General features: G+C 40.9%; 1 protein-coding gene across 3 annotated transcripts in view; it reads right to left on the reverse strand.

The window, feature by feature from the left end:
• Window positions 1-1,269: 1,269 nt before the first annotated feature.
• PATJ (PATJ crumbs cell polarity complex component) overlaps window positions 1,270-22,285 on the reverse strand; it is a 216,242-nt gene continuing 195,226 nt past the window's right edge. For 2 of the 3 annotated variants that reach the window (XM_077824426.1, XM_077824425.1), the window contains exons 32-38: window positions 19,999-20,116; window positions 18,688-18,728; window positions 18,124-18,246; window positions 15,243-15,347; window positions 9,096-9,202; window positions 6,499-6,622; window positions 1,270-3,757 (exon numbers count right to left, since the gene is read on the reverse strand). In XM_077824426.1, coding sequence (XP_077680552.1) covers window positions 3,611-3,757; window positions 6,499-6,622; window positions 9,096-9,202; window positions 15,243-15,347; window positions 18,124-18,246; window positions 18,688-18,728; window positions 19,999-20,116 — 765 coding nt within the window. In that variant the 3' untranslated portion in view covers window positions 1,270-3,610. The remainder of the gene's footprint in view (window positions 3,758-6,498; window positions 6,623-9,095; window positions 9,203-15,242; window positions 15,348-18,123; window positions 18,247-18,687; window positions 18,729-19,998; window positions 20,117-22,285) is intronic. The other variant, XM_077824427.1, reaches the window with a different exon arrangement.

Below are 22,285 nucleotides of genomic sequence, written 5' to 3' on the forward strand. Positions count from 1 at the left end.
TATACACCAGTGCTCAGTGCAACTGTAAAAACGAATGTTTTATACATGTGTAATGTTAAATTAATTCATTCCAGTCCTTTCAGGCAAAGGTATATTAACTGCTCCATCTCAGCATAATCATACTACCTCAGGCTCTATATGTCACACTTCCATGGTGGTAATCACCATTTGATTAATTACGAGGTATTTAGTGGCATTACAGCTCTTCCTCAAGTAGAAGTATAATTTGACACAATCCTTTTATTATTCCCTGTTAACCTAGTGTCTGGAAGTAGATCTTAAACTAGTGTCCTGAGTGTGTGGTTGCAAGAACATCGTTTTATACTGAGCTGTGGGGTCAGAGAGGCATTGACAACTACAAAGGTGACAGAGCCCAAGATCTTTTGCTCCTTTGGGGCCTGGCAAGGACATAGCTCAAGCTGCCCTGGACTGGGGTGATAGAAATAGAAGGGAGAATTCCAGCATTTATTTATAATACAGAGTCAGTCTCTTGCCCTTTTCTATGTGATGTTAGTCTAGAAAGTATAAATAGAATTACTGACTGCCCCTGGTTGTGTCACACAGATCACAGATTATTTACCATTCCTCCTACAACTCCTCTGGCTGCCTGGGGAAGCTATAGAGGGAACTGTGAATAAACCATGACCTTTATGAAAATAAAAGCCATGACAAATGAGGATCTTCAGTCTACAGCCATGGGTCTTTTGGAGAAGACCTCGGATTGGTTTGGGGCTGTGGGGAACAGTATCACCAAAAGCTTTTGCAAAATTCCTGCAACCAGGCTTCCTCCAGCCAAACTTGCTCTTCTGCTGAGCAACCACTTTGACCTCTGACATATCCTGCCACAATGGCCAACCTGTTCCCCATTCACACTTCCCTCCCTCCCAACTCTGTTAAGTACTCTGGATCCCAGTATTCCCAACCTGATTGCTTTGTTGGTGCTTCCCTGCTTAAAACTAATTGCTTAACACCCTAGAATAGTTTGCATCAGAGGAATTAGTGTTTTCAAGGAGTATGGATGTGCACAAGATAGCTCACTCCCAAAGTTTCACTCCAAAAGCAATCTGATTGGCTGGGAGGGATGGACTCAGCTGCTTGTCAAAACATTCTCTGATCAGTCCCATAGGTACAGATGTTCATACCCCTACTGGAAAGTAAGTGAGGCTCATTACTGTCAATAGCAAACATTACACCCTGGGATAAAATTTAATATGGACTAGAAGCGAAATTCTTTAAAAGTACCAAAAAAAAGAAAAAAGAATGCACAACTTCTTAGTAACTGAATTTTATTTAGAATCTTTGGAAATAATAAAACATCTTGTTTGACTGATATACATAAACATACTATCAGTAAGTTTCATTGGTTTTTTCCCTTGCACAGAAGTAGATAATAATTTTAACAAACCAGAACACCTCGACCCAGACAAGTGTAATTGAAATTTAATTCTAGAATTGGTCCTTTAAATACTGTACTTGCCTTCCCCACATGTTCACTGGTTTATCAATTAGTTGCAATGCAATTTTTGGCAGTAACATACTCAGCACACAGAAAAAGTGCAAGTTACAAGAAGCAATAATATTATCTCAAATCTGAACAATGAGAAGTGCAAAATCTCAGCCCATAAATTCTATATTCTTTATATCAACCATATGTGCATAAGAGATGACAAATGGCCATGTAAAATTTAATAGACCAATGCTGCAATATTTTCAAGTATGCATGTAATGGTTATTTGATCAGAATAGTCATTAGATTTTGGTCATAACCTTGAAAAATTATTTTAACAAGGTGCATCTAAAAAGGTTTACGTAGGTGCATTTAGCTTCGACATACTTGAATGTTCTGGCAACCAAAGGTGGGTAGTTAAAAGTTCTTCAATTCGATACCTCTGGACATTTGATGTGCATCTATAAACAAGATTCCACTAACACTTCATATTAATAAATCAACCAGCACAATGGAAATGAAATCCATTTTAAAACATAAGTCTCTTTCAGGCACTATTTATGGAATACCCACAAAATATTCCAACAAGTTAATGCACTTTGTGATTTGTTATATTTAGAGATAATTTTTAAATGAGACAAGGAAAACAACATTTTTAATAAGAGCTCATCATCTCTTCTATGCTTACTACTTTATCACTTGTAACCTCACTTCAATATACTTTTCTTTATACAGTCAGGAGAATATCACATTTTAGCTAAAACATACTGAAGAACAGTAATTATAGGATTTTGAAAAGAAGCCTGGTTTCATTTACCGATAGAAAGGTCTCTCACACAATTGATAATTAAATCAGCTGCCGATTTCAGTACTTTTCCTTGCTGTACCATCATCATCATTAAAAATTAGTCCTCTTAGCCCTACAACATACTGAGGTGCTTTCTGCAAGCCACCGGTTTCCACAAAGTCAGAAAGATTAAACTGCATGGACTTGCATTACCACTTATTTGCTTTACATGTTCACTTGCTAAATCTCTTCGTGGCATTTTACAAAACTAGGTTCTAGCAATCTGAAGCATAGGATACTGGATGGGTGGTTGTTTCTGATAAGTGAAGGTCCCTTTCCCATGCCAGCTGACACCATGCAGACTTCTGGAAACTTGCAAAATGGTTCAGTCTGTCTTCATTTAGCCCTCAGCACTAGGTCACAGCTTACGAGCTTTCACATTAACTGAATTAAAATACCACATTATGGAGGCAAACTTTGGCCTTTTTAAGTCTAACTGTGGACACTAGTACTGCAATTCAGCACAATTACAAATGCATGTACTGAGCATCTTGGTCATTTCAGAACATTTCTTTTTCTATAAAAAATTAATTAGAACAGAATAAGACATCTTGCTCATGCCACATAAAGATCTTAAAAGACTGTCATGGAAACTTTAAGAGACCTGAAAAAACGGGCCCCTCCCCCATTTTTTGTTTTGTTTTTGTTTTTAATGTTAAAGGCTGAAAATTGATTCATCACAATAATCCTCACTAACTGGCCTGGACCTATCCAGAGAGATAAATATGAAAAGTTAGCATTTGACTGTCAAACTTACTGTGCAGAGCACAAACACTTTCCCAGAGGAGAATCAGATATTTCATCACTTGGAACAGTGGTAATTTAATTATGTTGTTAATGTTTTTTGGCATACTTGAAAGGACAATTAGCATAAGTAAATCATGAGTGAGATGACAAGTCACTTAGCATTTATTTCTGCTCATCAGATGAGATCAGATGATGATCTAAATTCTCTTTTGCGTGTGAGCGTTAATTTTCAGTTTCAGCAATTGTAACAGGGATTTCCTACTGACGGGGATAAACTGATGTTTAACTGAAGTAGAACACACACAGTTTATTGAAGTTTTCTAAGTTAACCTTGTTGAGAGGAAACAGAAGCCACAAGATATTAAAGAAGTAGAAAAATTACTGACCAATAAGCTTCATTTATAAGACTAAATGAAACCACAGATGTATGCTAGCCATACAGACAATAGGATTAGAATATATTAATCTTATCTGGAGTTTGTTTTTCATCTCACTCAGGACTGAACATTATTAAAGCAGCTCTACGATGTTTTAAAATAATTGCATTCATCTCCACGGTGCAATGAGATTCATGATAACACTGTTAATGTTACAGATCCTTTCTGGCATTTCAGAATAGCTACAGCTTGCTCATGAGTAACACCTTCCAAAGCTTCTCCATTAACTGCTAAAATCTGATCGCCACGCTTCAATCTGCCATCATCTGCAGCTGCTCCCTGCAAACAACAAAAATGACCAAACAATTTGATATGACTTACTTCTAAATTATTTTTAAAAAATACAGCATGACACTGCTCAATAACATCAATTCTCTTTGTTACCAATTTTAAACCTCAACTCTTTCCTGCAGCCATGACTCAGTATCGTGCTGGTAAATGCTGATGGTATTTGGCAGAGACTTGATGCAAGTGGATGGGAGGGCACAGGGGATTTGCTGCTCTGTTTGTGCCCTTTTCTGGGACATCTGTTCCTCTTCAAGGAAAGGGTCAAGTCTTTGAAGCAGCAGGGCTGTACACTTCCTTTCTTCCTTAGTCTGGTGGCTAGAGCCATTGCAGTCCTCAGTGTAGTAATCTGGCTGGGAGCTTCTGAACCCCTTCTCCTTTAACGGGGCAGAGTCCTTTGAAGGACAGTGGGACCTTTGTAGGACTTTCTATCTTGTCATGGCTCTCTGCAGGGAGACCCTTGCCACTCACCACTTCTGAGTCTGAGCCACCCCTTAGGTAGAAGGGTCTAGCAATGCGTGGCTGAGTTGGAGCATGGCCCCACTTGGCCCTGGTTTCCTTGCTGGGATAAGGAGGTGGGCCACTGGATGAGGGCCTTGTGTGTGCTGTTAGGCTAGCTGCACAGGGTGTGTGCCACAAGGCTTGTTTCGCCTTAGAGGCCTGCTCTCCTCCAGCAGCACCCTCCTAGGGTGAGGGTTTTTTGTCTGCTGGAGAGAGAAACAGCTGAAAGCTGAGAGATGGCTTGACTCTTATATGAGTGGGACGCAACTCAAAGTTACAGATCCCGATTCTCATTTACACAATGGCCCCGTTCTACACACTCACTTTAAAGCCCTTTTACACTGCCAAAAGTAGTCTAGCAGGACCACCATGCAAATGAAAGCCAGGCCTTTACTGTTCTGTGTTCATCTGCTTATTGGGAAGAATCCTAACCCAAGCATCTGAACTGGTATTTAAGATCAAAGAGAAAAGTATTTATAGAAACCTGGAAGCTTTTAGTTTTATTTATTTATTTTTTGCTCAGTGCCAAGGGTGGACTTTATTTTCCCTCCAAAAAAACGTAGGTAAAGTTACATAAAACAGAGCAAAACACTGTAAGATGTTCCACTAAAACAACTAAATGTATTGCCGAAGGCATAAGGCTCCCAACGACATAAAAGGCAGGATGCATTATTATTATTATTGTGCAGTAGTTCGTGGATGCATCAAGGATGCATCAAGGTTCGTGAATGCATTGATGGCTTTAGGACAGGAAAATGACACTAAACCCCAGGCCTTGTGCCAAAAGCTTATAAAGGCAGTCTGCTCTCCATCTGGGCTGCATCTGATGGGCCTTGGAATCAGTATAAAGCAAACCAGTGATTAGAAACATGCCTAGAGAGTCTATGCAAGAGGTTATTTGAAGGGAAAGACAAAAAGGCATTCTGAAATGTAAGTACTAGTCCCAAAGTCTTTTCTTCTATTGAAGTTTGGATTCACTGAAGAGAAAAGCAATTCTAAGTGCCTGGAATACTCTACAAAATCACTGGCCTGAGATGTTTGCGGAACTCCCTAGATATTTATGCAGCCTTACATCAGTCCCCTACCATTTTTTCTGTTTGGTCTCTCTCTTTGAGACTGTACCATAAAAGTGACTTTATGCTAACACATCTTTCTGTTACCCATTCCGAATTCAATAGGGCTAGAATTGAATTGAGCCAGAATTCCAGATCTTTACACCAGTGAGTGATGGGGAAATTAGGATGGGGATCTGCACTTCATGGCTAGTCCCTATTTTTACGATAGGCCAAACCAAGATCTTGGATTCATGCATGCCATATCTTTAGGGAAGCTTGAAACCCGATGCAAATTCTGTGGTTCGGTCCACGTTTACACCTTAGCTGCAAGAAAGCAAGACTGTCATGCTGCAGGCAGGAATCATCCTCTTGAACGAGAGCAGAGCACAGGAGGTAAAACCCCCACAGCCACTTTCAGAGCTTTTGAAACTACACCTTTGAAAGTTAAAAAAGGAGAGAAGGGGGAGGCTGTGGTGGTGGTGAGCACTTCCCAAGGGGAAACAGGGAAGTTAAAAATTAATAAAGCCATAGGGCCTGATTCCCCATCACCCTGCCCCTTGTGAAGTCATCTACACCAGTGCAAAGTGTGAAACTCTACTGTTGTGATGTGGTAGCATTTTATACCCAGTTTGCACTGGTGTAAGTGACCTCACAACATGCAGGGCAATGGAGAATCAGGCTGACAGCATCTTCCTCTTTCAGAGAGTCTTTTCTCATCCAAGTTGGCCACAACGTGGACGTGAGGGAGCGGCTGACCACAGAGACCTGAGTTTTACTTCTGGCTTTGCAACTAACTTTGTGACCTTAGCAAGATATTTAACCTCTCTGCAACTGTTTCCCCAATGTAAAATGCTACTTATACACTTGTGCACAGCACTTTGAGACCTACAGATAAATAATGCCTTATACAGACTATTTTAAAGACGTTTCCCAAATACATGAAGTAACATGTATTTGCTCAGATGAGGTCTCTCTTTCCACATGTCAGTATAATGAAACAGCAGCTTTTCCCTCATCCTTGCTAGCTGACAGTGAGCTTTGGGTCCAGGCAGTGATGATCAAATCACGCATACCCAGACAAATTGGACACAATTCTTTTGCATTAGACTTGTTATCTGTTCCTAACGGTAGGGTTTTTTTAAAAGATATATGCAAAAAGGAAAAAAAAAAAAAAGATACCTTGGCAAATATAGTCTTGACATAAATGGGCAGGTCTCCATGGGGACTTCCATATCCCCCCACAATACTAAAACCCAGGCCATCAGAACCTTTCTCCAAAGCAATAATCTTAGGCTGAGGAGCCCTGAAAAAACAATGAATACCACTTAGAAGAACAATATATATCCAGTGTGTGTCTTTTTGTAGAAGGAACACTTTCAAATAGATTCAGACTTTCAAATAGATTCAAATGGACAACCATTTTCCTTTTAACTGTTTTTCATAAATTTCACATACCATGGCTCTGATCCCATGTTGGAATGCACTAGCATGGACCCGTGAACCCAAGTAGAGTCCCATTGACTTCACTTTGTATATACTTATTTTAATAGGATTCAACAAAAGCACATTATCCCCCAATAGCAGATTGTGATTCAGGAGTAAGGCCCACACAGTTGCTATGTGTTTTTAAATACGATTTGCTCCCTGACAGGTCCATCTTCTGTCCCAGTTTAGGAGAAGTGAATTTGCAACATCATTTCATAGCAACATAACATTATCATCTGACTTCAGAGGCAATGTTTCTAGTGGACAGAACATAACACCGGAAGCCAGAAATTCCTGAGTTCTAATTTCAGATCTATCACAGCCTTATAGCATGGACCAAAGAGTCACAAAGGCCCCAATTTCTAAAGTTACTCCGTGCAGGTTCAGAAGTCTACCAACCTGGAGCAACATGCAGTACTGGGGCCATAATCATTCAGATCTCAGTTTCCCCATATGAAAAACGGGATATTCTTCTCTCTCTCACTGGTGTTTTGAAGCATTATTAGTTCATGAGCACAAGGTAATTTACAGACATAACACACACTGTAAATAGTGGAGCTGAATAAATAGTTTACAATGAAAAATTTATTTGATGGATTTAGTTTTTCCACTTGCTTAATGTCTGAGAAGCCAGTTTCTTAGACTGATTCACAGTTTGGAAAAATATTCAATATTTTTTTCTGTATCTGACTTTTTTTTTTTAAAACTTTATGGACTGAGAGTATTTGATTTTTTGCTAATCTAAGTTGGTCAAATCAATCTGATTCGTGCTCTTTGACTGGAGAAGTGCACAAGCACTCAATGCAAATATTAGCACTTGCAAGCTTAAAATAGTTCCCACAACTGCTTAACTTCAAGTGAAAACTCCCTTTTTTCAAATATTTGTGAGAGTTCACATTGGCTGGATGTACATTCATGGAAAGAGAACACAAGAGAGGCATGGATGTTATTCATGCAACAATTTGAGATAATATTTGTGATTTTTGTTTTTGTTTTTCCAGTTAGCGCTAAGCATTATTATTATTGACTAAAGGAACAATACAATGAAAAAGCTAATGGAAGATGGAATCTCTTTAATATAAATGAATATCTTCAAGCTCAGCAAAATGCATGCAAATGCTAGTCTACCACATTTCTTGCTGTGCAAATGTTTTTCCCTTCCTGAAACCCACTTCTAAAGAAACTAGCAGCTTTGTATTTGTGGAAATAGCCTATTTGAGTCCATGTAGGTAATTTATTTACTAGAACTTAATTAATCTTGTAGAGTAGTGATACACTTCAGCTTTAGTGCAGCATGAGGTTTTCTAGCATCCCACTTGTAGTCTGTGTTCACAAAATGTTACTATGTCCCCAAACTGTCCTCAGTTTCTTAAAATAAAGAAATAAAAATCAAACAGCAAAAAAGAAGGGCAAAAGGAGCACAAAATGATAAAGGAAAGATTGGAAGGACCGAGGAAAGGTTGAAAGAGCTAAACATGTATAGCATGGCTAAATGTCTGCAACATAATCTTAGTTATATCGTAGGGTGAAAAGAAATTAATCTGAATATCACGAAAAATGATCAGACAGCGAGCTCTACCACAGAATAGTCTCCCAAGGAAAGGGTTGGGAGCTCAATAGGTTGGAATACTTAAAACTGGAGAAAGCACTAGAGAACATATGGTTGAGAACAATGCTGTGTGGTACAGGGATAGACTAAATGATCTTTGCAGGTCTTCTATCTCTAAATTTTGGTGAGTTTATGTAATAAGTGCAATTTGCAGAACATCTGTAATTTAGATATCTATGATTAGATGTTATTGATCTGTATCTGTAATATTCCTTTATGTTATTAAGGGGAAAAAGAGTCAAGGAACAAAGAAAAATAATTTTGTTGCACATTTTGGAACATTTAAATCAACCCTCCGCTTTCTGAAAACCTCTTCTTCTTTAATCCCCGAGATGGTGGATTATTTTGAATTGCAATTGTCATAACTCATTTCAAAGAGGAAGCTGCAAAACACATCAACTGGAAAATCTACGGAGATGTGCTTTTTGGAAATCTATCAAAAACAAAAGCATGAAGATTCACATTTGAATTACCAGATGAAGGCAGGTATGGTTCCAATCCTTGCCAGTAGAGAACAATAATGAGCATTTTAAAGGTGCTGAAAAATTAGTTGAAAAAGAAACGACAAGAGAAGAGAGCAAATACACTGTCCATGCCTGTGCGAGGGGAAGGGAAATGTTTGAGTATCCTTTAGGCAGTACTCTGAACTAGAATACTCCCACATCAAAGAGTGCATACTTACTCTGGATCTTCAGAATGACCATCAAGAGTAGGGGAGTTAAGATTACATCCAGCAGACATGCTCTCTAATTGGCTGGCTATGGCACTGATATTGGTGTCGGCTACAACCTGAAAGTCGGGATGCAAGAAAATGTCAGCAATGGGTCAGACTGCTAAACATCATCTTTACTTATTACAAAACAAACACTGAGTATGTTAAGAAAAATGGCTACTTTTTACAATCAAAACCTCAGATAAAATATTTAATTAATCTTTTAAGTCCTTTATAAATTGAACTCAAATTACATTCAAATCACGGAGAAATTTAAGAGGACCACCAATTTTCTGCCAGGATACAGCACAACACCTTTATTCTAATTTAAGGCCAGATTATGGCTTCATACTATATTAAGTTTTGTACACGTTCCTGCATTGTGGGTGGAGAGAGGCCAGGTTCCAGGGTCAACAGCAGATGAAGGAACAGGGGGACATAATGGTGCCCCAGGGCTGGTAGGAAGGTCTAAGAGACACAAATGGGGCATGAGAGCGGGTACGAAGCAAAGGCTATCTAAACGAAGACCCTGATCACTGGTGAATCCCAGAGATACAAGCATCCATGAGGCTGAAACTCCTACTCCTGTAGAGCAAAATAACCCTAACCTTCCAAAGGACCAATCTGTTGGAAGCTACTGAATGGAGATCTCAGTTGTTCTTCCCATTCTTCCCCATATCTCTGGGTTTTTTGTTTATTTCTCGTTGGAGGGAGCAAATCTGGCCTTCATTTTAATCCTTCTGCCCCCACAAATTCTAACGTCTCCTTCTCACTCCACACCTTATATCTGGGTAATCTCACCCACAAACACAAATTCAACTACCATCTCTATGTGGACAATTCACAGATCCACCTCTCTACGACAGACCTGTTTCCTTCTGTCCGAACTAAAACCTCAGCCTCTCACTGAGATCAACTTGTGCATGTCGACCTAACAGCTCAAGCTTAACATGGCTAAAAGACTGCTCTTAATCTTGCCCTCCAACCCTTCCTGCTACCTCCTTTCTTAATCACCATGGACATCATTGCCTTTCCAGCTGTCATTTAGTCTCGTATCCTGGATGTCATCTTCAATTTGGACCTCTCTCTAGGCCTCACATCCAGATTCTGGCTAGGTTTTACAGATTCTTTCTGCCTAACACCTTTAAGATATGGCCTTTTCCTATCCATCCACACAGTTAAACTCTTGGCCAGGCTTTCATCATCTCGTGTCTCCATTACTGCAACATCCTGTCCTCTGACTTGACAAACGCAATTTTGACCCGCTGATATCCATTTATGATCCTGCTGCTGCAAAGATCATTTCCTAGTCTGTGTCACCCCCTCTTTGCATCCCTTCTCTAGTTGTCTCTTCTCTATCGTACCAAGCATAAGCAATTTTTCTTTGCTTTCAAGATTCTTTATGACCTATACCCATCCTACCTATCATCTCTCATTCAGTATCAAAAAGTCAGCTCCTGCCTCCAATCAGCCAATGATGTCAGCCTCCATGCCCCACCTGTTAAATTTTCAAACAAGCACCTTCGTGTTCTCTCCCATGCTGCCCTCATGCTTCGGACAAGCTTCCACAAAACAAATTAATTATTCTCCTGCAAAACCTTTCTTAAAACTTTACTTTGCTGTGAGGCCTACAAAAAACTTGACAACTGTGGGGCTGAAAGCCACCACCTGTCAAGCTGACCAATTTTGTTTCATTGTTTCCTTAGACTCCCTAGTCTGTCAGTATCTATCTGTTGTCTCTTATCTTACACTTAGATAGTAAGTCTTTGGGGAAGGGACTAGCTTTTTATTCTGTGTTCGTACAGTGCCTAGAACAATGGCATCCTCATCCATAACTGGTACTATGATAATACAAATAAATACAACCAACAACAATAGCAGCAAGTAAATTCAAATTGAAACAATCTACATCAACTTTTATTAAAGTTAGTTAAAAAGTTTGCTCACTGCACAAATAATTTGATAGCTAATTATTACTTGAACACGCTGCCTAAGTTTTGCAAATCACATGGAAAAGACTCCTGCAACATGTAGGGACAACGGGATTAGTTAAAGACAAAGTGACCGTCTCCACTCTAGAATAATTTTTGGTTCCACAGAATGTTAGTTTTAGATCATTCTCTCTTTGCAGAAAACAAAATGAGGAACCGTTATGAAGTGGTTTGGGAATCTTCTAAACATTTGTAGCTGCAAGCATGTACATTTCATTCAAATTGAGTGTGGAAAGTGGTTGCTCCCCAACTCCCTCCCTGTCTGGCCAGGCACACTGCTCCTGTTGATGCTCATATTACAACACAAGGAATTGCTGTTGACAGAGTGTCTTTAGATACATGCCAATGACAGGAGTATGCTGCGTAGCTATCATTCCTATTCATGGCCTCATTTTACCACAATTAACGCTCACTTTTGCTTCTCCATACATGCAGCAGAGGGGAGCACATGGCTCATGGCAGGCAAAGGGACAGATTTTTGAAGTTCAGAAACCCACTCAATAAATAACCAGATTAAAGCTGATGCTCCATGATTCATTCATCAGTGATCAATACCTCCGTCTTCAAAAGGAGTGGATTTTTATGGCTACAAGGTAAGCACAATTTTTAACGTTTTCTAGTATTAGTAATTATGCAGAATATTTAAACAGAAATAAATGAGCTGTATTTTTCTGCTTCTACCTGAAAGTGTGTAAGTAGAGAACACACAGGAAGGAACTTAATACTTTAGATGAAACCAATGACATGAAAGGTGAAACGTAAGGTGAAGCTAAGTTCAAGGATGATTTACTTTCTCAGTGAAACAAACTGAAGCATAGAAGGCTTCAACTCAATCCATTCTTTGAATTTCTCTGTTTATATGCCTTGTCTCCAATAAAGTATTTCCCCTTCTTTTCTAGACTCTGTCTGTATTCCTGCAACATATTCTACTTTCTGTGGGCCATGTAAAGGAGCCATGTAAAAATGTGGAGCTCAGAAATGCCTCTCTTCATTATCTAGTAAAGGCCACGCATTAGTGAACAGCTTTTGCTTTTCACTTCCCATGGGTGAACACTCTACTCCGTGATTCAGATGACTCCATGAGATAGCAAACCTGCTTCTCAGCCCCCTGGCCAGGTCAGAGGCAGGTAGCTGGAGCCAGACAGTGCAGGGCAGCTGTTGCGCTGGCTAATGGCATGGAACAGGTGTCCGTGGTGTTTCCCCGTCTCCTGCTGCTGGTGCCCGGGGGCTGCAGCTGCTCCTCAGCATCCAGCCCCCTTTCACTGCATGTGCAGCCGATAAGAGCCGCCCGGGCAGGTGGAGCTGGCTCCAGGGCTGGCAGAGCCCTCAGGGAACAGAGATTTATAATTTTTGGTTGCACCCTCCCTCAACACAGACAGGCTCGGTGGGCTGCTGAGGTGACTCGGGGTGGAGGAGGCACTCCCCCCCAGGGCACTGCCCCCCCCTCCAAATAGAAATCAAAGTACATCTATGCCCAAGACCTTCCCTCTCCCTGGCGGCCGAAGCCTGGAACCCCACAGGGCTAAAACCCCAAGCTCCCCCTTACCTGGCAGCTGAAGCCCAGAGCCTTGAGGCTCCCCATCTGCTGGCCCTGGAGTTGTTAATAATACTGGGGGGGGGGGGGGGGGAAGGGGGGCTCAAAGAAAAAGGTTGAGAACCCCTGTCCTAACCCATCAAACAGTGATTCTTAGTAAAATCATCAAGCAAAAACCAGAATGCCACAGTTTTAATGGGAATTTCATGTTCTAGGTTTCAGGCTCATAATTCATTCCCTTTGGGGTGGTCAGGGCAACAGCAGAAGTGCACATAGTTCAGAAGGTAGGAGCTGGAATAAATTTCTTTACAACAATATTCCAGTAGGGGGGAAAGTTGTCGTATTTCCTTGTTAAATAAAACCCGATGGCAAAATAAATCTATATTCACAAATCTGTGGCAGTAAGAATGTATCAGAGTTCAACAACCTTGTAAAAAGCTTCTTATCTCATTACTACACCTGCAGAAAGCAGATTAATTTAAACTGAAGCATCAAAACAGCAAGAAGGGATGATTGTTCCCCCGAGAACCTAATCTTCCATTTGCAAACTCCTTTAACACCCTTCACAGGGCATCCCGATAATAAGCCTTTCCACCCCAGTGAACATAATTATCTGACCTTTCAGTGCAGTTTGCCATGAGGTGGTCTAACTTGATAATAAATACAATTACTTAATGACATGTCAGTCATGATTATCAGACTGATAGAACTATTCCACTTATATTGTTGTAATAAAAAAAGTATTAAAAAGTACCAATACTTAGCATTAATATAATCATTTCCTGATCATATTTACAGCTTCCACTAATATACCTGAATACTTTGTTTACCTGTCTAATTGTATTTTAAAATATAAAGCAATTTTTTTTTAATTGTGGAAAAGGACTGCATTGTATTGAGAATAAAAATACAAAATGTATAAGAGAAAGTAACCAAATTCTAAGCTATCTAGCAGTTGTGAATATGAGACGAAAAAACTTCAACTTCTGTATACTAGGACCATTTTCTAAAAAGAAATGCATATTACAAAAATGCTTTCTTTTAAAACTGAATATTTGACAATATGCTTCATTAGAAATCTTAATCTTTAAAAATACATAATGAGCTAGTATTTTTTGCACTCCATCTAATATCAGTACCATTTGGTCTTAAATCATTCTTCTTCATATTCTAATTTGTGAACTGAGTGGATATCAAAACAACAGTACTGATTGGCAGCAACAATATGAGAAACAAAAGAATTTAACACGCAAGATCTGTAGTTGGTGTAAATCCACGTAGCTCCAATTGACTTCAGCTGCAGAACGAGCTCAACTACCACCATGTCACCAGTCCAAGAACAAATATAAAAGAGAACAAGCTAGTCCAAAACACTAGGAAGAAACTGAATAATCCTGAACTCAGTTTTAAATGTTTATTTTAACTTTGTTGAACAAAATAAGAAGCGTAAAAATCTATTACGATTTGCTTTGCCATAATATTAATAATATATTTTAGAGGGTTTTTTTTTTTAAAACTTGGTTTCTAATTTTTATAGTAATTTTACGCATCAGCACTACTTTGAACCTCCTCTTTGGCGTTTATTTTCCCCACTTCTTTGTGTAAAGATTAAGCTGGGTTTGTTTGTTTTTTTGATCCCAGTAAAAAAAATAAAAAATAAAAATAGACCAGTAGTGAGTATAATAGTGGGGAACAATTAGACCACTAAATGACAGTATCTTTCCACCTTTCTGCTGATTTACAAACACTTAAGCAAACAACTGCACTTTCCTTTCAGTTTCAAGGTTGAGTATTTAGCCTTATATCTAGCACAACTGGAGTAAGTTGCTTTAGATCCATTGAGTTCAATGGAGTTACTCTGATTTACATCATCTGAGGATCTGACCCAACAGATTAATTTGATGTCACTGCACTATTTATCACAAGCTCTCTTTTTGAAATTTTCTTTGTAGATTTTTGTATCCAGTATTTTCCGCTTGGCAGGTTCAAGTTGTGTATATTGGAGACATAGAAGAGGGCTGCTGTAATAAAAAAAAAAACCCTACACGTTCTTCAATAGTGTTTTTTCCCTCCCAAGATTACTCTTAATTGCCACATTTATCAGCTGTGTACCCAAGTGCTGTAGTTTGGTTGATAGTCAGTCCTACACACTAATATATTGAATTGAGATGTAATAATTTATACCAAACACAACTAGAGTTTTAGGTTTTTTTCACTTTCACGAACAAGGAAATTAACACTTTGGACAACTCAGTCCCAGCCTAGCAGCACAAGAAAAGGAGTCATTCCATGTTTGTAGCTAACTTACTTTGAAAAAAAGTGTTAGAAGCTAAAAGCTTTGTTGCTTTATCATGTGTAGCAACAAGTCGTTTTGTTCCCCATGTTATGCTTTTATATAATCACACTCACAGTCTGTATGGGTGGCAATAAAGAACTTTTGAATGAAAATAATAATTTATTGCTTTCATCCTGTATAATTCACATCAAGAAGCACCCCACTGCACTGTGATGTCTTGTGCCAGTGATGCTTAGTCTTTTTTGAACACCACTTATCTACCCTATTGCAGCTGCATGTTCAATTTATCACCATACCTGCAGGATAATGCTCCCATAAGCATTCTTTAGGAGATTAACAGCATCAGCATGAGACAGCCCATCCAAAGGTTGCCCATTAATACTGACAATCCGATCTCCAACCTAAAAGTACAACAGTAATGGAAAATTACTAGCATTAAGGAAAATTAAATTTAAGGATGCTTAAAATTCCTTATGAACTTGGCACTGCACACTCATGCTTCTCATATACAGTATGCCTTTTGTGAGAATTCTGTATTTCCACTGATCATTCAGCATTCTTCAGAGGAAGGATAATGCACGTTCCTTAAAAATAACAGCCCAGATAAACAAAGAGGGGTCATACTTGCAAATGTAAGCAATAGACTAAGGAGAATGACATTAACAACCAACCATTTCCATTCCACATGGAAAGGCCACTTGCATGTCCACGTACACGGATAAGGAGAGGGGTGCGTGTGTGTGTTTTAACTGTAATATAAGAAAGCAGACACTATCCATATTAATTCATAAATGAGTAAATATAGAAGCTTTGGAGTCTAATAAAAACATATGCTGGTGATATACCGGGCCTTAGCACCCTTGCAGAGTTCCATTAAGCAAGGGTCTATGCTAGTGGATCTCATTGTAGGATCAGAGCCATGGCTTTCCTGTAAACATTACATATATTCTTCTTTCAAGTAGGTCATTTCCATAGATTATGATTCAGTTTCTAAGACCAGAAGGGGTCCTTGGATAGGTCTACACTGCAATTTAAAACCCACAGCTGGCCTGTGTCAGCTGACTTGGGCTTGCAGGGCTCAGGCTAAGAGGCTGTTCAATTTCAGTGTCGATGTTAAGCCTTGCGCTGGAGCCTGGGCTCTGGGACCCCACAAGTGGGGAGGATCCCGGAGCCCAGGTTCCAGCCTGAGCCCAAATGCCAACACTGCAATTAAACAGCCCCTTAACCCAAGTTCCACAAGCCCAAGCAAGCTGACATGGGCCAGCCATAGGTATTTAACTGCAGTGTAGACATGTTACTGTGATCATTACTCCTCGGGGAATTCTGCGCCACTGCGTATGTGCAGAATTTTTTTTTCTGCGCATAAAATATATTCTGCCCCAGGAGTGCTGCAGTTCTGCCTTTCACACGCCAGAGGCTGTTGCCACAGCAGCCGTCTGTGTTCTTCACACCACCCTGCCTGTGGAGCCAGTGTAGGAGGCATAGGATGTGTGTGTTGGGGGTGGGGAGGAGACACACAAACAGAGCCAGTGTAGGAGGCACAGGATGTGTGTGTGCTGGGAGGGTGGGCGCACAGACTGATGTTCAGAAGGGCTCGTGGGGGGGACAGATTGGGCAGGGCACAGGAGCTAGTGGGGTGACAGCATTGAGCCGGGGCTGAATAGGAGGTAGGGGTGCAGGGCCACATGAGGATGAGGGGGTAAAGGGATGCAGGGAGATGAGGGGGTAAATGGGTGAGGGGCACACAGGGACAGGGGCAGATGTGCCTGACTGAATGAATGGGAGAGGCTAAGGGGTCAGTCAGGGTCTGCACGGGGAGGCTCCCCAACTCCCTAACAATCCCCCACCCCAAACCGGTTTCATACTTCTCCCAACCACACCCAACAACCCTACAGGTTCACTCCTGGGCTCCTTCTCTCTCCCTCAGCTCCTCCATTACCCTTGACTCCCCCAAGCCTTTACGCTGCTTCTAAGGGGTGCAGTAAATACAGAAACGTATTGTAGTTTAAATGAATTACTTAAAGTTCTGTATTAATTTACACAGTAAGGAATCTCTTTGTCAAAAAAAAAAAATCCTGAATCTTTTTTTTTTATATTATTACAGATATACTTGCTGACAGGTATTTTGAAATAAATTACCAAAATAATTATGCTTATATTGTGTTACTTTGACAAATAAAATATGCAGCATTTTGTAGAATTTTAAAATATTGTGCACAGAATTTTTGAATTTTCTGATGCAGAATTCCCACAGGAGCAGATCATCTAGTCTGACCTCCTGTATAGTAATGTAGGATTTCCCTGAAATAGTTATTTCAACTAGCGTATATCTTTTAGAAAAACATTCAGTCTTGATTTAAGAATTGCAAGTGGTGGAGAATCCACCACAACTTTGAAAAGTTGTTCCAATGGTTAGTTATACTTCACTGTTAAAAATTTACATCTTATTTCCAGTCTGAATTAGTCTAGCTTCAACTTCCAGCCATTGGATCTTGTTATATTTTTGTTTGCTAGACTGAAGAGCCCATTACCTAATTTTAGTAGGTACTTATAGACTGCAATCATTCTAATAACGATAGTTATCCTGAAAGTCTACCCACTAATCGCGGGATGTTCAGCACAATAGTTCATCAAAAACTGAAACATAATAGCAACAGTCTTTCGAATTTACCTTATAAAAGCCAAGTGGCAATAGGGAAAGTGTAATTTTATTTAGTTTTGGCACCTGAAAAAGTCAGTTTCAATTTAAAATCAGCTACTTGTTGCCAGTTTTTGTTTTGTATAAGATCTAAGGAGTGCCCCAACTGTTGTCCATGGACCACCTATGGCCTGTGAAGCAACTGACTTTGATCCTTGCAGAGCTGACTGGTCATGTAGTGCTGACTTTCCCCTCTGTTCCCAGCTACTGGACTGCATTAAGAGACTGTTGCAAATACATTTAAATACTTCCTTAATGTTACATTTTCACATAGACAATGTAATTGTCATGGGAAGGTACTGCACTCAGCAGCAGTAGGCACAGGCTGTCTCTGATCACGAATGGGAGAGGAGGGGGGTCTAAGTGCCTATCCAGGAGTGATCCACACTTACAAATGTTTGAGAACTCCCCTTCTAAATGAGCACCAGATAAAATAGTGACTAACAGAGGAGGCTATCTATAGTCCTCCTTCAACTTACTTTGAGCCTTTGGGTACGTGCTGCTACTCCACTGGCTTGAATCATGGCGATAAAGATTGGAACATCTCCTAATGGGCTTCCCTTCCCTCCTGCTATACTGATACCAAGGGCATCATTTGGTCCCTAAAAGGAAGAAACATATCATAACCATTCACAGTGTAACAATCTATAGCTCTGTGTGTGTGTGCGTGAGTATGTGTATGTCTATATATAGTCCCCATCTGCACTCAGTGATTCAAGACAACAGTTCTGTTAGGTGACAGCCTGGTCCTTTATATATTACTATGGGACTTACTATAACCAGCCACATTGTACTCATTGTACAGAGAACTATGCTCGGTAGCAGGTGTTTGCAGGATAGGGTCCCAAGCCTGTAAAAGAAACAGATACCCAGGCAGGCTGGACATATTTAATTCAGTAACACCACCTCACATATACAGCTATAAATAAAACCATAAAGTGCCAACACCAATTAAATAATAATGCAATTTTGCATGCCAAAAAGTAGTGAAAAATTAACAGCTTTCGTTGGAGACAACACCTTTCAGAAAATAACTCACTGACCCTCATTATCTCCACAGTTCTCAGGTCCATATCTACTCCTACTAAAAAAGAAACAAACAATTAGCTTCTGTAATTAAGAGATAACATAATTAAGAGATAACACTGTCAGGTGACAATGGTCTCTGGCTGACTAGCCAAAGTTATCACTGAGCAGAAGCAGAGCCCTTTTGGGCGCTGATCATGTGACAAGGACAGGATTTCTGTTTCACCAAGTGATAAACATGGATACAATCACTCTATTTGATAGATGCCATTGTGCAATCCACCGTACGCAGCAGTTGCTCACATAATCTATTGAATGGCAGTGTTTTGTTGGCCTAGGGAATATAGACCTATTGTGTGTTGCACTAAATTAAAGATCAGCTTATTATTCATAAATCACAGTGTCCCCACCACAAAGGGTACTGTATATGTCTGGTTTATGCCTGCTAAAGTTCTATTGATTTCCTTTTCTAATTTGTGCTGTATTAGTAAATAATAGACATCAAGTTAATCAGTCTGGCTGGCACAGATTCCTCGTGGCACACAACTAGCTACAGCGTAAGCTAAAAAGCACTAAAATTATATGAAAGAATTGGACACTTCTAGAAGCAAAAAATATGAAACTGGAGCTAAATGGCCTCAAAGTTTGAGTATTCAGATCCAGAGTTTTGACAGGTAAGTCTCTAGAAAGGATCTCTCAGTAACTGCTACTCTGAAACCTATCAGTAACTGTGTTGGCTTTAATTAAAATATATCAGATATGTTTCTGAAGATCAGTGGTATCAGTTTCTTTCAAGAATTAATGATTTTGATTAATATATAGAAGTACTTTTCTCTACAGATTATATGTATATTATATTGCACATACATACAGTACAGAATGGTACTATGGGTTATAAAGGTTCTCTCAGCCTGAGTTTGGGATCGGCACACTGCTAATGAGTTGCAAAGATGGAAGTGAATTATGGAAGGCATGGCAAACAAATGGCAATATTTCAGGCCCTCTCAGGGATAGAGGTAAGTGATATTAACACAGGAAAGAATCTTGCCTATTCTGGACCTCAGGTTAGGGAAACTGGGGAGGAGAATGGGAAGTCTATATTTAGAGAAGAAGGAAACATTTCTCTGGAAATTTACTTTAAAGTAATGGCATTTGCTGGAAGCTGCTCAGGGGGTTTGGAATGTCAGAATAAATCTTGTGGGAGATGGATAAGGAAACCAGATTCAGCTAATACAGGACTTTATTTTTAAACCAGCATAACAGAGGTTCGTATCTCTGAGGAATAACACACACACACAGTGATTTTGGCATCTCTCTCTAGTTTGTACCTGAATTTCTCTGAGATGCATCTGCCGACAGCCTCTTGGTGCTGACAAAGTTCTGTAAGGTAGTGATGACTGGAGCCAGTGCAGGATAAAAGTGACTATGCATGCTGTGTTGGTTCACCTGAAAATAAAGATAAAACCAGTAATTGTGGGGCAAATCAAATGCTATAGCCCCAGGTTTGTTCTTCTAGAAGTGAGGGCCCATCTGTACCAAAGAAGTGAAACTAGAGATAGGTTCGATGGCTTTCAGACTGGAGAGTTCCTGCATCCACAGGGCTCCTGTGCTGGAAACTCAGGCATCTGTCTACTCCACATTCCTCTCCAAAGTGGTCTATCATCCCCGGTCATACACGCAATACTGGACTTAGTTATAAAGGGCCAGATTACATTTCTTAGATACACCTATGGTGGGGACCACCCAGACGCTGATCTGATCCTGGCCCCATGGAAGTGGGGATCAGACACTGTAGCCAGACAGCCAGCCCCCCCCCCCCCCTCAGACCAGCATTGCTGGAAACACAGGAGGAAGCCGGAACAGGGCACTTAACATATATTCCAGCACAGCCTTTGAAGCTGTGAAAGCACAGGTGTGCTGCTACAGTGTGCCTCTGGGAGCAGATACAACGATTAAGCTCACAGCAGGCAGAGGCCCTGTGACAGACATGGCTTTTAGCCCCTACTAACTAGCGTGATGCACACACACCAACATCCTAGTTGGGAAAATATTTACCCTGATAAAAGAAATGTCCAGTAGTCGACACTTATTGTTTCTCTCCCTTGCAAGTGTAAACTACTCTTGCGAAAGCTGGCGTCACCCAGACAGACCAGCCTCAATTTGGCATAAGAAAGGAGAAAGAGAATAAAGGAGTACAGAGGTATAAGTAGGGGACCTACAGCACCATGATTTTTGAGTGCTTTTCACTATCTATCTGCTGGTCAGATAAGTGACAGCCTCCCAAGGCTTCTGCAGCTAAGAGGGTCCCTACGCCTTGTCCCTTATTCGTCTTTCCGCGGAATTGAGTGACCGATCCTGGCTTGGCACCACTGGAATCGAGAGATGCAAGGAGGGTAAGAAGCACCCACACCTGATCTCCTATCTTTAGTGTACACATATTTTGAAATAGAGCTCTATACTTTGTTTTCTTTCTTTGGGACTGTGGCTTCAGTTTTGTAACTTGTTTGTGTGTGTAACATCTCTACATTTAAATAAGTAGGCACTAGCAATTTTGTAACCACATGATTAGAATCTAGCTTAATAAATTTTGGTAACCATTTGTGCATAAGCCTGACTTGTTTTCTCTGGTTTACTGTAAAGCAGCCAACACAATTAAAGAACCTCAGCCGTTTTGGCTCTAAAGCCTGGCCATTAGGTGAGAGTACTAAGAGCCTAGCGTTGAGTTGTGCCGCCTCCACGGGGCAAACTCTTGGGGCACCTGTCAGTCAATCCTGGCTGCCCGCTGCGAAGGAGCTCTGAGCTCTAGCAGTTAAAGTCACGGGTGTGGAGAGGCTCTTAGTGCTGCCATTGGGGCACCTGTCAGTCAGTATTGACTGCCCGCTGCGAAGGAGCTCTGAGCTCTAGCAGTTAAAGTCACGGGTGGTTAGGACCTTGGGGCATCCGTCAGCCTAGCCCGGGCTGCCCGCCGCGAAGGGACAGTGCGTCCTAGCGGTTAAAGTCACGGATGGTATAAACGGGCATAGCTGGCACCTCACCAAACATCCTTGGCCGTCGGCTAACAGACACCTCCATGGCACAGTTCCATTTGTCTCTAGGACTGCGTGTGAGGATGGATGAGAGGGATGGTGCATTTTCCACTGGCAGCCTGTGGGGATTCTGCAGGTGAGTTAGTACAGCCAGAGGGGACATCAGTTTTGATACCGAGCCTCTTTTGTGCTGGTGAATCCCCCCCTCAAAGGAGTGTTCCCATGGCTGCTGCAGGTAGGAAAAGCAACACAGTCATGCTGCTAGGGAGCTGTAGAAGGCTATAGCCCGGGGTGGCCACACTTACTGATCCTTTGAGCTGCATACGATAATCTTCAGAAGTTCGAGAGCCAGGTGCACCTGCCGGGGTGCAGGGCTTCAGCTCCACGGGGCATGCCGGCTGGAGTTTGCGGCTTCTGCCCTGAGGGAGGCACCTGTCAGGGCTTCAGCCCTGTTCCTGCTGAAACAGAAGCCCTGAGCTCCCCAACACCCAAGTCTGGAAGGTGGAGAATGGGGGGAGAAGAGGGGTGGGGCGCTCTGCAAGCCGCACTTCAATTGTAAAAGAGCCGCATGCGGCTCACAAGCCGCTGT

Source organism: Eretmochelys imbricata, chromosome 8, assembly GCF_965152235.1.
Source record: "Eretmochelys imbricata isolate rEreImb1 chromosome 8, rEreImb1.hap1, whole genome shotgun sequence".
NCBI lineage: Eukaryota > Metazoa > Chordata > Testudines > Cheloniidae > Eretmochelys > Eretmochelys imbricata.